The sequence below is a fragment of the Globicephala melas genome, chromosome 12 (assembly GCF_963455315.2).
Source record: "Globicephala melas chromosome 12, mGloMel1.2, whole genome shotgun sequence".
Lineage (NCBI taxonomy): Eukaryota > Metazoa > Chordata > Mammalia > Artiodactyla > Delphinidae > Globicephala > Globicephala melas.
In genome coordinates this window covers 59874403-59888029 of record NC_083325.1, presented here as the reverse complement: position 1 = coordinate 59888029, position 13627 = coordinate 59874403, and the positions used below count along the sequence as shown (strand labels likewise).

The window sequence follows — 13627 nt, the reverse complement described above, 5'->3', positions numbered from 1 at the left end:
CAAAAGTATTACAGAATGTTAGCCTTACGTACACCACAAAAAAGAGAGAAACAAAATTAATAAATCCCCTAGGCTAATCACAACAAGTTTTCCCTAACAGAGACAGACACAGAAAAATAACTTTTTACAAGCTTAGATTCGAGGTATGAGGTACGATACCTTACAGCTCTCACTTGGGTGTTTCCCACTCATGCTCTTTTCAGTATAAACAAATAGGTTTATGTAATGGAATACATATTTGAAGAATTCCTTAAAAAAAAAAAATCACAAGTTCCATTTTATATATACAAATTTTTAATTATGTACTGAAAATAAATTACAGGAAGGAACTTTAAAATGCAACAGAGGACAAAGTCACAATAAACATTCCCATTGAATTCCCCTGGGGGGAGGGGGTGGGGGGAGGGTGGTGAGACTGCAGTGCTCAAGAAGATAAATATCACAAATATATCAAAAACTTCAAATTGTCTATGCATTCACACACTGACATGAGCCACAAACATTCCTTCACAGGGACTGTACTCATTAGCCTACCACAGAACCAGATTTTGTCATAAACTACAAAACTTTTAATACAAAATCGTATTTATATATTTATAATTCATATACATGCCCTACCTGTGATTTTAGAAAATAAAAGCTACACACTGTATAGACACTCTTAACTCATAGCTGTAGGCAACATTTTTGGATGGAATTTCTCCCCCAATAAATTAACGGCATATTTTATGTACATGAAGGCTAAACTGCATAAAGACAGTTCAGTTTCCCAGATATGCATCTCCTTTTAGGGCAGGTTTATAAATTTAAAAAGGCAAGACAAATGTACACCTCAGAATCACTTTCTTAGCTACAAGAGTTGTCATGTAATTTCTGTGAAGTTTCTGATACATGCATTTATGTAATACTGGTATTGAAGGCAGTAAAGCAATATATACTTTTAATGTCGTGGCTCAATAAAGGCTTCATTGTCATTCCAATCTGATTCTTGATACAGTGATTCATAACTTCTCTAAAAATTAAAATTTCAATGGGACACTGTGTTAAAGAGACTCTAAATAGATTTCTTAAAATATTTCCCTGAAATATCCTTTACATAAGACAAATTTCACTAACATTAGATTAAGTAAAAAGGGGAAAAAAAGAATTAAACATGGTACAAGTGTGCATGAAAACTAATGCTCCTCAGCCAGTCTTCATGCCTTAGGAGCCATGAACAGAATGCTTAAAACCAACAAACAATTTCACACTCTGTGGCAGCCATCTGTGAAGCCAGTTATCTAAACTACTTCTACAGTTGATTGTAAACTTTGGTTTATTTTTATTTGAGTTCTCATTGTACAGCAAGCATGAAAAAAAGAAAGAGTGGAGTCCATGAGGAGATGAACTGTCAGTCTGTCTTTAATCTGGCATGATGAGACACCTGGTCAGTCAGGCCTGCTTTGATAGAGTTTGTTACAGACTGCCTTATGTTTTCCTCCATCAAATTATCACCCAGGGGCTTCAATACCTGTGGTATGAGAAATGTGCAAAACAAATAAAAACATGAGGTAAAAAAAGAGTTACATATAAAAATATATAAAAATTCAATTCAAAGCAATGAAGAAAATAACCAGGAATGTGGGAAATAAAAAGGTGCTTCTCCCAAAAAAAGTTATGATGCTACAAATAATGCAGTTAGACATTTTATAATGCAACAAAAATTACTTTCCTCCTATTCAAACCATTTACAATTCCTATGAGATGGATGTGCAATTCCATACCCTATATGCAGCATCAAATCTGGTATGTATACAGCATTTATGCAGACCGGCCCAGACGGTCCTGCTTATTGTCCTACATGTGTAAGTGTGAACACTTCGGATAGAGAAAAAAGTTAAAAATACTGTCTAATTTTTCTTCTTGTTATTGTTGGATGACAGTCTCTGTCGCTGTGCTGATGAAAGAGCACGATGAACCATTCGACGTCTAGTAACTTCAAACAGTTTGGAAAACACCTAAAACATGGAGTGATTCGTTAGGAGAATGACTCAGAGTGCCTTGAAGTTAAAGAACTTAAGACTACAAGAATTTGAGACTTTGTAGGTTTCTCACCTTCCTGGGACTCCTCTGAAGCAAAAGAAAAGAGAAATGCAAAAAAATTTAGACAAGTGTTGACACAGCACAGATCTTCTGACTAGTGATCATCTTACCTCAACTATACTGAAAATAATTTTACACACTTTAGATTCTTCCATTCACTTGTTTTGTAATAATGGCACTTCTAAACTCCTAGAATCAATGCTGCATGGGAGATGAGTGCTTTTCAAAAGAAGACAATGTACAACTATCGAAATTCATGTTGCACAAAATTAGTAATGGTCCAACATTTTTAAAGTAGGTAATATTTTAAGTGACATTGTGATAGCTTTTTTTTTTTTTGAGGTTGTGATAGCTTTTAATCCATCTTCGGTCAGAAGATATCAAAGGAATATAAAGAATGAGATTATTTTTGATATAAAAATTTAAATTTTACAAATATCCAGACACAAGCTTCCAAATCAGATCTGAATAAATAGAGCATTTCTATAAAGAAGAAATATAAAATCCAAATTAATATAGTGGGTCACTGTATAAAATAATAATGACATTATTAATAGAAAAGTCAACATCCAATCAACTTCAGTCTTTGAATTTAAAGCCAAACCAACATGGACCTGCATATCTTAGATCTTCAAATAAGCCCAATACTTCATCAGCCCAGAAATGGTATCTGAAAACACCTTTTATAACTGTCCATCGGTAATAACTGTAGTTTTCATTCTGGTCCTTGACATGATGCTCAAGTATTTCACGATGATCATTTTAATGACAACATCCTTAAATGAAATTTTCTGAACACAGGCAATTCCAGACAACAGTTGGCTGATATACAACAAGGCTTTCCTTAGTAGATACTTGTCAGGCCCAACTTTGAATTCTGGTTTGAGGTAAAAAATCATGATTTGAATTCTGGTTGAGATAACGGATTATGATTAAGAAAAGCTGGTTCTCTGTTTGTGGTGCTTTGCTTTGTTCATTAGTATTTCCACAGTATAGAGGTCAAACAAAGTTTCTTTGATGTAAAGAATTCCCTATAAGATTGTTCCTTGTAGTACATCAGTAAATCACTACTAACTTCATGGAAGGCAATGAAGACACAATATTTTTCCTGGAATATAAGCATGCCTTGGTTCTTGCCAATATTAGTAAGAAACTTCTTTTGCTTTCCTAAAGCAAAAGAATTACACTTCCAAACTTCTTTCCTTACCTTCATAACTCTTGCACTAATTATATTTTCTTTTCTTAAAAAAAAAATCCTTAAAGACTCTGGCCCTGCCCACTTGTCTAGTATAATCAGGCCTATGACTAAGAATCTATCCAAAGGATATTACAGATGTAAGCCAACCAAAGCACACTATAATTACAACTTTAAAGGGGAAAAAAAACCAGTTCATACTTTATATTCAAATTATGCATCTAAACAAAAAGGAAACTATCCTTTTACCATTCTCCAGATAAAGGAAAAGTAGGTGTGCAAATACTGGGGGTGGGGAATGGGGGACTGGAAGGAGGGGTGGGGAGTCACAGGGATAAGATTAGTCACTGAAAAACCAAAAGACAGATACCAACCTGTTCCCATAGTGTTTCAGCAATCTGATCAATCATTGTTCCAATTTCTCTGAACTCCCCAGAGTATTTAACATATGCCCAAGTACAAAGAGACGTCAGTGCTAACCCCATGACAAGGTTACACAAGACGGCTATAGAGTTTAGGCCAACGAAGCCAGTCAGTCCTGAGATTATATACATAGCAAACATGACTGCAAATAGTGTGGCAGGGGTACGAGCAGCATAGAAGATATTTTTGCCATCATTGTGCTTTATAAAATTTGCATAGGTTTCTTCTATTTCAGCCTCAAGCTGGTCCTGATAACGACGGCAGAATTCATCTCCACCCATTTTTTTTACTGAACAGAACTGTTTAATTGCCACTTCCTTGAGATTCAGGTGTCTTCGCTCCAGATCTGAAGGTGCAATGTAAGGCTTGTCCCCACCACATACCTGTAAAGGCAGGGTTACATTAGGACAGATTACATGCTGGAAATAATTCACACTTGAAAGAAATTCCCTGATCATAATTTTTAATCTCAAAAAGTCAAACCACCTACATGGTTTAGTTTTACATCTGTTCATAATACTTCACACATTATCATAACCTACTTATTTCTTATATGTTTAACTGACTCAAGCAAAATAAACTTTCCAAAATTAATTATATTGGTATTAATTATATACCAATAAAGACAAAAAGAATTACACTGCAATCTGTACCTGACTTCACCTGACCCAGCAATACACCAAAAGAGTACAAAAGACTGCTGGCAAGAAAGTGGGTAAAAGATAACATAAAAAAGGTACTTTAATGTTTGAGTTAGCAAGCTTAGCAAAGAAGCTGCTATTGCCCTTAAGCTGATGTTGCTTGCGTCAGAAGCTACTAATAACAGCACTCTGAATCATGTGTCGGAAAATATTTCAGTGTGGTCTATGTAATAACTTACTACCCATATCCTGCACTCTAACCATGGGAATTATATTCTTAGTTTATTTCCAGCAGAGATGATAAAGGGAAATTTGGGAATGATGTAACATGACAATGTAAAAGGAGCACAAATTGGTTCAATTATTTTAAATATAAAAATCTTCTATCTTACTCTAGTGTCAAATTTAGATTTTAGTTACAAACCTGCTCCATACTTTTGCAATAGATCTCTCTTGCTCCTGCTACTGCAGCAAGATTATTAGCTTCAGCTGTTGCCTAAGAAATAAAATAAAATGTGCCAATTTTATGTGAAATACCTGATAACTATAAATTCTGATTAAGACAATAAATTATGTACAATGACCAAGTCTGAAAATGAATCAGAGAAAATATTATCAACTTCCAGTTTCCCTTTCTAATTGAAGGAAACACCAGTATAAAGGACATAATAATTGCTTCTAATAGGACTACCTGCTTAATCTTGTTTTGCTTAGGTTTGTTAAAGTGGGTTTGTAGAAAATACCACATATGCCCAGGAAATTATAGAAAATTAAACATATACAACCCTAAAATGTGTCAAGTTCCCAGGTGCAAAGAATCAAGAATTACTCATATGGTCCTCTCTCTCATAATCAGTATTACACACAAGATACATTTTTAAATCCACAAAACTGCTTATTGGATGGGTTTTATGAAAAAACAGTTTAATCCACTATAAAACTGAGAAACTGCCCAAAGTAGCAAATTTTTTAAAAAATGAATTAGGTTGGGCTTCCCTGGTGGCGCAGTGGTTAAGAGTCCGCCTGCCAATGCAGGGGACACGGGTTCGAGCCTTGGTCTGGGAAGATCCCACATGCCACGGACCAACTAGGCCCGTGAGCCACAACTACTTAGCCTGCGCGTCTGGAGCCTGTGCTCCACAACAAGAGAGGCCACGATAGTGAGAGGCCCGTGCACCGCGATGAAGAGTGGTCTTCGCTTGCCACAACTAGAGAAAGCCCTCGCACAGAAACGAAGACCCAACACAGCCAAAAATAAATAAATAAATTAATTAATTTAAAAAAAATGAATTAGGTTAAAATAACATTGTCCCTAAAGAACACCTTTTTTAAAAAAATAAAAACAAAATCTATATTCACTAGAACCAGACGTGAATCATTAACATCAAGAGAAAATAAGCCTTATTTCAAACAACATTCATTGTCGAAGACTCAGAAAGCAGAAGCAAGGCTCTTGGTTTGGCAAGGCCCATATGAAGCTATCTTCTGAAGCAGAAATTCTCCTACACTTTTTGAGCAACTGAAGAGAAGGCACCGAGGACCCTCACTTCTGGTGTGCAAGGTGTGCAACCTGTAGTTACAAAAACCCATTAAAACTTCAGGACCCATGCCTTAAGTATCTAAAATGTATTCGCATGGAAAGAAACACTACCCCATTTCCAGCATTTATCTCTAAAGCAAAGATTTTTTTTTCTCCTTCGTAAATAAATGTATGTACAACACACACACTACCTGAAGCATGGACTTTGGATGTGGAAGTTCCTCTCCTTGATAAATTTTAATGTAAGCCTAAAAATACAGAAGACTCATTATATTCATAGGTTATGCAAGTTGGCTCCACATCCCCAAAGAAAGAAAAATCATTAAATAGAAAAATGATTCACACTATTATAAGAAAAGTCTAGGCTTTAAAAATCATATACTCTCATTCCAACAGAGTTAACCCTATTCTCAACATTATTAAGTGTGTATGTTGCTAAATAATATCCTAGAGAAATGTCTCTAAATATAACTCCAACTTGGCATAAAAATTATGTCTCATATTTAAAAGTTATATATAAAATGCCATCTACTTTATGAAAAGAAATCCATAATTCTCCCCTAATGCCAACATTTCAAATAAATATGTAAGAAAATATTTTAACTCAGTATTTTACTTTGACCAGCTTAAAATATACTTCAGTTCAAGGGAAAAAAAATTACTGAATTTGTGGTTTAAGAGTAAGAAAGAAAGATGAACGTTTTTAAGTAAGTTCTATATAGGAATCTTTCACCTCAACTTTCTACTGACTCTAAATTAATTCATAACTGAACAAAGATAGTATGAAAGTGATCAAGTGTCCATTAAATAATACAAAAATACACTCTTAGTTAACTGTATTTCCCTTCTGTCTATTTACAACTACAATGAATAAATACAAACCTCTACAATAGTCTTGCTCTGGCAAGCAAGCTATAAAGACTAGAGAACAGGGCTTCCCTGGTGGCGCAGTGGTTGAGAGTCCGCCTGCCGATGCAGGGGACACGGGTTTGTGCCCCAGTCCGGGAAGATCCCACATGCCACGGAGCAGCTGGGCCCGTGAGCCACAGCCACTAAGCCTGCGCATCCGGAGACTGTGCCCCGCAGCGGGAGAGGCCACAACGGTGAGAGGCCCGCGTACCGCAAAAAAAAAAAAAAAAAAAAAAAAAAAAGACTAGAGAACAGCAGAGGGGGAAAAAAAATCTATGCAAAATTTACTTGAGCTCAAACCCAGTCTGGATACTTTCAGCTGCTCTTATCAAGGCCCAGACTCTGAGAGAAGGCTTTTGCGAGAACTCAGGATACAGAATTATGCTCCCAATACCTATTATCATTCTCAAATGATAGAGTGGTATTGTAATATTATGGTGAATGGTTCTTCTTTCCATATCAGAGCTGGAGAAAAAGTAGGATAACTCTACAAAGAATAAAATCACTGTCTAGAAGATACATGTTGTCTGCTACAATCTTAAATATTCTTAAATACTGATACATCCAATTCAAGGCAAAAAAATATAAATTTTACTTTTTTGCTTTAAAATAAAGGTAAGAAATTTCTTGTACATACAAATGAGTTTTAAGTCAGCTATATTTCTAACTTAGACAAAGCCATTTAATGTAAGAATTTTCCTACCTTAAAGTATTCTACAAGATCTCTACAAGTGACTTTAGATCCACTTATCTCTTTTTCTACCAAATTTTCTGGGGCAAGCAGCAATGGAACCAGATTTCGAAGCTCTCGTTTAAACTCTTCATCAATATCTAGTGGACATGAAATTAGTCAATATGTTAGTAAAAAAAAAAAAAAGTAAAGTCCCCATTGGTAAGAGTTAATAAAATTCTATTTCATAAATTAAAAATATGCTACGTAAGTGTAGATTCATTTCAAAAAACTCATCCAAACACATCACACTGGCACATCTCCTAGGAAAAAATATAACCACCCCTCCACTCTACTACCCCACTTCCGTCATCTCCCAATAATTCTTTCAGCCCAAATAACAAATAAAACTGTGGCCTACCAGAACAAATTCCACATCAAGTATTTTAACTAAACTATCCTTTCCAAATGGCAAGCAATTCATGAAATTGTATTAAATTTTAATACTAAATTTTGTTTCTCCAGCCATACTGTTAAAAGTTTTGTCAATCCTCAAGCCTTTTGCCATCATGCTCAAAATAATCCTAAAACATACACAAAAAATTACACCATCACCCCCGAACAGACTTAAATCTAATTACATCAATATAATATATTGGTGATGCTTTTTAGCAGAGTGCAATCAGATGAAATACTGAAATGTTCTTAGCCTTCAGTATTTTTAGGACATCAGTGCTGAGCAACAGACCACCTTATAAAATGTTAATCAATATGCCAGGTGTTTGCAAGAAACCAATACATTACAATCACACCATTAATAATGCATTAAAACGTCCTCCAGTATAAAAGAAAAAATTTAAGGAACCATGTATTTTTTTTAACTTTCAGCCTCTAAAACTTAAGTTCTGATTTTAGCAAGAATGGGAATTCCCACCTTTCAATCTCCCATCAAAACTAGGATTAGTTGCAACTTTAAGACCAGGATGTGGCAAAAGGAAGCAACCAAGATTTGAGAAACAATTGTGAATGTGCTTCCTTACATTCTGTAGCTCTTCATGTTGATTTTGTTTTACCTGGGGACAGAAGGAGACAAGGTGAAGGTGCAAACAAGAGAAAAACACATTTTTTTAAGAAAACACACATACGTACTCACATGCACGCACATTAACTCAGATGCTAGTCTAGGTGTGTGTTTCTTGACAATAAAATTTTACTAAAGACCCATTTCTAACCATTTGATAAGACCCCACTCTGTCTTAAACCAAAAAAGACTTTTTTTTTCCCATGTTAGCTGCCAAGGATATGAATAAATACAAATAATAATTAATCATAATATCTAACACCAGAACAACAGATGTGGTTGTGATTTATAAACCAGTAAATAAATTAAGAATTTGCCTTTAAAGTACTTATAATGGCAAAGAGAAAAACAAAGTACTAATTTGCCTACGAATAAAAAGATCAGCCCCTGAGCAAAACAACAGATAAGGCGAAAAGCTCCAATGCAGTCCAAAGAGCCTTAAAAATTTATTAGGATTTTGGCACTTACTCCAAATGATTATTTATGATTTATGCTAGTTTACCAGTGTTTTGCAGAAGAGAGACTGCTATGTATTTTCTGGAAGGAAATCCTAATGTTAGATTTTTAATAACTACTTATCCCAATATAACTCACATATTCTCCCAAACTCGTCTCAAAAACCATTCTAAAAAACATGCACCATTCGTAATCAACAAAATCTGGAAACTACCTAAATCTCCATCAAAAGTAGAATGGAAAACCTGTTGCCTGTTCATACAATGGAAGACTGCATAGCAATGAGAATAAGTGAACTAAACTACATGCAACAATGTGGATTAATCTCAGAAATGTAATACTGGGCAAAAGAAGCTGGACACAAAAGAATACATACTGTATATGATTCCTTTCATAAAAAGTCCAAAAACCAAGCCTGTTGGAGGTCAAAAGAGTAATGAAGGGTTTGGCGGGGGGGGGGGGGGTGGGGGTGGGGGGGGGTGGGAGTTAGTGGATACAGGCAGTTGCTTCTGGGTGGTTACATGGCTATGTTCAATTTGTACAAACTCCTCAAGCTGCACACTTACGATCTGAGTACTTTTCTGTATGGCTTCAATAATATATTTAAAAACCTCCTTATCTTTGAAGTACATAATTCTGAATTTAGTTAATATGCCTGATGTGCTGTGGGTTAATTTCTTCTGAACAAACCAGAGAAAACGCTGATGAATGAAATTATCTCTGACAAGTCTAGAAATGCCTTTCAAATAATCCAAGAAATGAGGAGTTGGTTTTGATCTTATTTTAGGATTAAGAAAAATTACATTATACCCTAAGTCTTTGAATGTGGCTGCGAAATTAAATGCATTTTTTCATAGGAAACAAACAAAATTTTATTACCCCAAAGAGCTAAACCTCCTACTTATGAATAAAGGTATTTTTATGTATCTTTTGTGGACGTCAGTAGGTAGGTAGTATCTGACCTGAGGGTTTCCCAAAGTACTTCCATGTTATTTCCAGGAATGACTTGGTGTGGCATTTGCACAGGCCAGGCCAGGAGCTTGGACTTTTGGGTCCTACTCCCAGTTATCAATAATCAGTTAAGTGACCAAAGGCAAGTCACTTTTCTGGGTCCCAGTTTTGTGTGTGTGTGTGTGTGTGTGTGTGTAAAGGCTATACTAGATAATGTTTAAGATCCCTTTTTTCTCTATATGCTGCCACTCTACGAGATAGTATCCTTGGAAAGAGAGTCTCACATCATCTGTGCTCAATGCATCCACACTAGATTATCCAGCCTGTCCCAAATGCTCAGAAGCTCAGCTGGGCCAGAAAGAGAAATGCATGCAACCTGAGCAGATCAAAAAGTTAGTCTACTTCAAACTTTTATCCTTTGAATATTGATTTACTGAAGGGGCAGTTGGCTCTGGAGAGAAATATCCATTCCTTAACTTGTACTTGAGGGCATTTCTATTGTCCTCTTTCACAGGAGTGCTACCAATTTACTTCTCATCAATTATGTATGCAGTTATCTGGGTTAACTTGGGATACTCAATTTGTTCCAATGACACTCAGAGGTTGGTAGTCTAAGCAGCAGTCCAGACAGTCCACACCTTCACCTGGGGCTTGGTGCTTATGCTCTCTTCTCTAAGAAATGGGGGCTTACCTGCAATCTCTTTTCAAGGAATTGTTTTCCACCTTCCAAACCATATGAATGTTCATAAGGATAACTCCAGTCTCGAATCAAAAACATTAGTGTCTACAGAAAGAAGGGGAAAAAATTGAAATCATTTCTTATAAAACTTTACCAAAAATTACTACTTTAATAACTGAAGCACCCCTTACTCCCCAAAAACAATCCTTATCAAAAGTTATAGTAACCAAATGGCTTAATACTACTCATAGTTATAACAAGAGCCTACATAAGCCAACAATACTCCCAGCTCCTATACCAAGAAACTACCTCCATCTGAGAACCTCACTGTGTATAAGAGTCACCACAAGCAATAATACAGGATATTTTAAAAAGAAACAAAAGACATTATCAGGGTATACAGATCATAATTTTAAGTCAAGATTGTGTAACTAGAAGACCAACTAACCTAATTCTAGACCAATTAGTTCTTTTCATAGAATTTTTAATTCCTATATGCGTAAGTTCCTCAACTCAGCACTACTGACACTTCGGGTCAGATAATTCTTAGCTGTGCATGGCTGTCCTACATTTTGTAGGATGTTGAACAGCATGTCTGGCCTCTATAAACTAGATGCCAATGGCATGAACTTCCTCCCCAAAACTGTGACAACCAAAAATGTCTCCAGACACTGGTAAATGCCCTCTGGGTGGCAAAATTACCCCAGTTCAGAAAAACTGATAGAGGCCAAATAGAGTATATTTCATCATATACACAAAATAACACCATAACCTGCCCAAATATTTCATAAAAGTGATCACCTGAGCCAGACAAGACTGAGGCAGAATCAATGTAACCCACTAACAGAATCACCAGTGATGCTATCACACAGGAAGGACTTCACACACTGATGAGCAAACAGGGTGGAGTCATTCTCACCTACTATAACACAACTAACCAAATAGTACAATGTCCACTTACAAATTACACTTGTTTCAAAAAAGAATCTATCTGAAATTAGCTCTGCTTTTTTAAAAATCTCTAATGATAAGACTCCACAGAAGCAAGCAGAGCATATGCTTCTCAAATCAAGGTTAATTTCTGACTTAATATTCTGTACCTAGCATTTAAAAGTAATGAAAAAACACATGGGGGAGAGATATAATAAATTCTGAAACTCTTCTATTTGAAACAAAAATAAAGAATAATAGGTCTAACCTCAACTTGTAATATACCACACACACACACACACACACACGTACAACCAATAACATTTTCTAGTAGTTTATCACATATAAAAGAAATTTACATGACTATCTCAAGTTTTGGAAGTAATATCCAGTTAAAAGAAATGTTATTAACCTTTTAAGTAAAAGTATTAAGAACCAGTCTATATTCATTTGTTCTATTTCCTATCCTGTAAGCTGCTACTGATAAGATGGTGATGACATTACCATAAATTAGTTTCAATTCCACTAGATCTGTTGCTAAAAATGAGTTTCGCATAATGTCCTCATATCTCCAGAGATACAAGATGATAGCTTTTCATAGATAAAATTTTTTTTAATGATAAAATATTTATTTACCTGAAATGGCTTCTGGTAGATTTCTTCCATTGCAAGTCTGCCGTATTCTGTAAATAACTATTAAATCAAATTATTTAAAATAATGCCCCCGAAAAGGTTGAAAGAAGACCTCTGTAAAGCTATTCTATATCAGACGACTAGATGTCAGAGCCTTTAAAATCATTTGAAAGCCAAGCATTTAATTTTTTAAGACTGCATATACTTTAAAATTTCTTCTAGTTAAGAAGTCGTACATCTGTGTAAAACCATATAATAGTCAATCTTCTTACAATATTACAGGTTCTTGGTGTAAAGTCACAACAAAGTGGGAATTAAACTTTCAACACTTTGGCATACATTCTTTGAGACATACATACTTGCAAGTGTTGAAGATCATCTTCTTGAATATTTTGAGACAAATTATACACCTGTTAAAACAAATTTTTGTTTTTATTAGTGTTTTACTTTGAATACCCAGCTGTGTATAACTTTACTTGTGGAAACGAAGGCTATTTTACACCTGAGCACAAATGAATGACTCAGTCACTATCTTAACCAGTGGTCCATGAAAAGAAATTTCTTTTTTCCTAACAGTTAGGATAAAACATTAAGGGGGAAGCAGCGGTGGTAAACTGTGTAAAAATCATGAATATACACATATGGGGCCAAGAAGGCAGCAGACATTAAAAAAAAAAAAAAAGTATATTACATAGTAAGTTTCTTTAATGTTATGACATGATTTTTTTTTTAAGTGAAGAGTTCCCCCAACTACCCAACTGTTTTTCTAAGTCAATGAACGTGAAGGGCATAGTTCTATTGGTTTGGCCAAAAAGTTCGTTCGGGTTTTTCTCTGTAAGATGTTACAGAAAACCCAAACGAACTTTTTGGCCAACCCAATACAAAGATAAATTCCTCCCTGGAGCATTCATAGTATATAGTTTATGGTTTATTCAGTGGGTGCCTCAACTAACTTGACTGTAATATTATGGTTATCGTTTTACTTAAGCAAAGTCAGTCTAAATAACTTAACATGAACATTTTACCCCCCCACCCACCCACACAGTAGGTAACACTCTTCCACTTTCCAAGGCCCACAGACCAGAGCTGGTAACGCAAACTTCACTACTCTCAAGAAACAGTAATTGGAGAAAAGATTCGCTAGGTCCAATCCTTCTGAGTCAGGTCTTTAAAAGATGACCTGGACCACCAAAGGACAAAAGAGGATGTCCATAGTTGTCACCTCTGCTAGGAAATAACTTATATCTAAGAAAATAGGGTTACTCCAAATATAGAACAATTTGTTCTAACAGCAAATAAGTGATAATCTAACTTAATCACTTGGAGGTCAAGAATATAAACAGCCAATATAGCCTGGCAAACCTAAAATGATATTCTCAGTTGACTAATTCCAAACAGGTTCTTAAAAAGTAATTAATGATGAGGTGATTAAACTCT

At 35.3% G+C, this 13627-nt stretch overlaps 1 protein-coding gene across 6 annotated transcripts in view; it reads right to left on the bottom strand.

Moving 5' to 3' along the window:
* Positions 1-245: 245 nt before the first annotated feature.
* The window catches only part of ATL2 (atlastin GTPase 2), a 62743-nt gene continuing 49361 nt past the window's right edge, over positions 246-13627 (bottom strand). For 4 of the 6 annotated variants that reach the window (XM_060309225.1, XM_030857900.2, XM_060309223.1 and 1 more), the window contains 10 exons: positions 12550-12600; positions 12194-12250; positions 10640-10732; positions 8395-8533; positions 7494-7621; positions 6073-6129; positions 4766-4837; positions 3652-4083; positions 2095-2109; positions 246-1997 (listed from right to left, as the gene is read on the bottom strand). In XM_060309225.1, the coding sequence (XP_060165208.1) occupies positions 1890-1997; positions 2095-2109; positions 3652-4083; positions 4766-4837; positions 6073-6129; positions 7494-7621; positions 8395-8533; positions 10640-10732; positions 12194-12250; positions 12550-12600 (1152 nt within the window). In that variant the 3' untranslated portion in view covers positions 246-1889. The remainder of the gene's footprint in view (positions 1998-2094; positions 2110-3651; positions 4084-4765; positions 4838-6072; positions 6130-7493; positions 7622-8394; positions 8534-10639; positions 10733-12193; positions 12251-12549; positions 12601-13627) is intronic. The other 2 variants (XR_009566135.1, XM_030857896.2) reach the window with 2 other exon arrangements.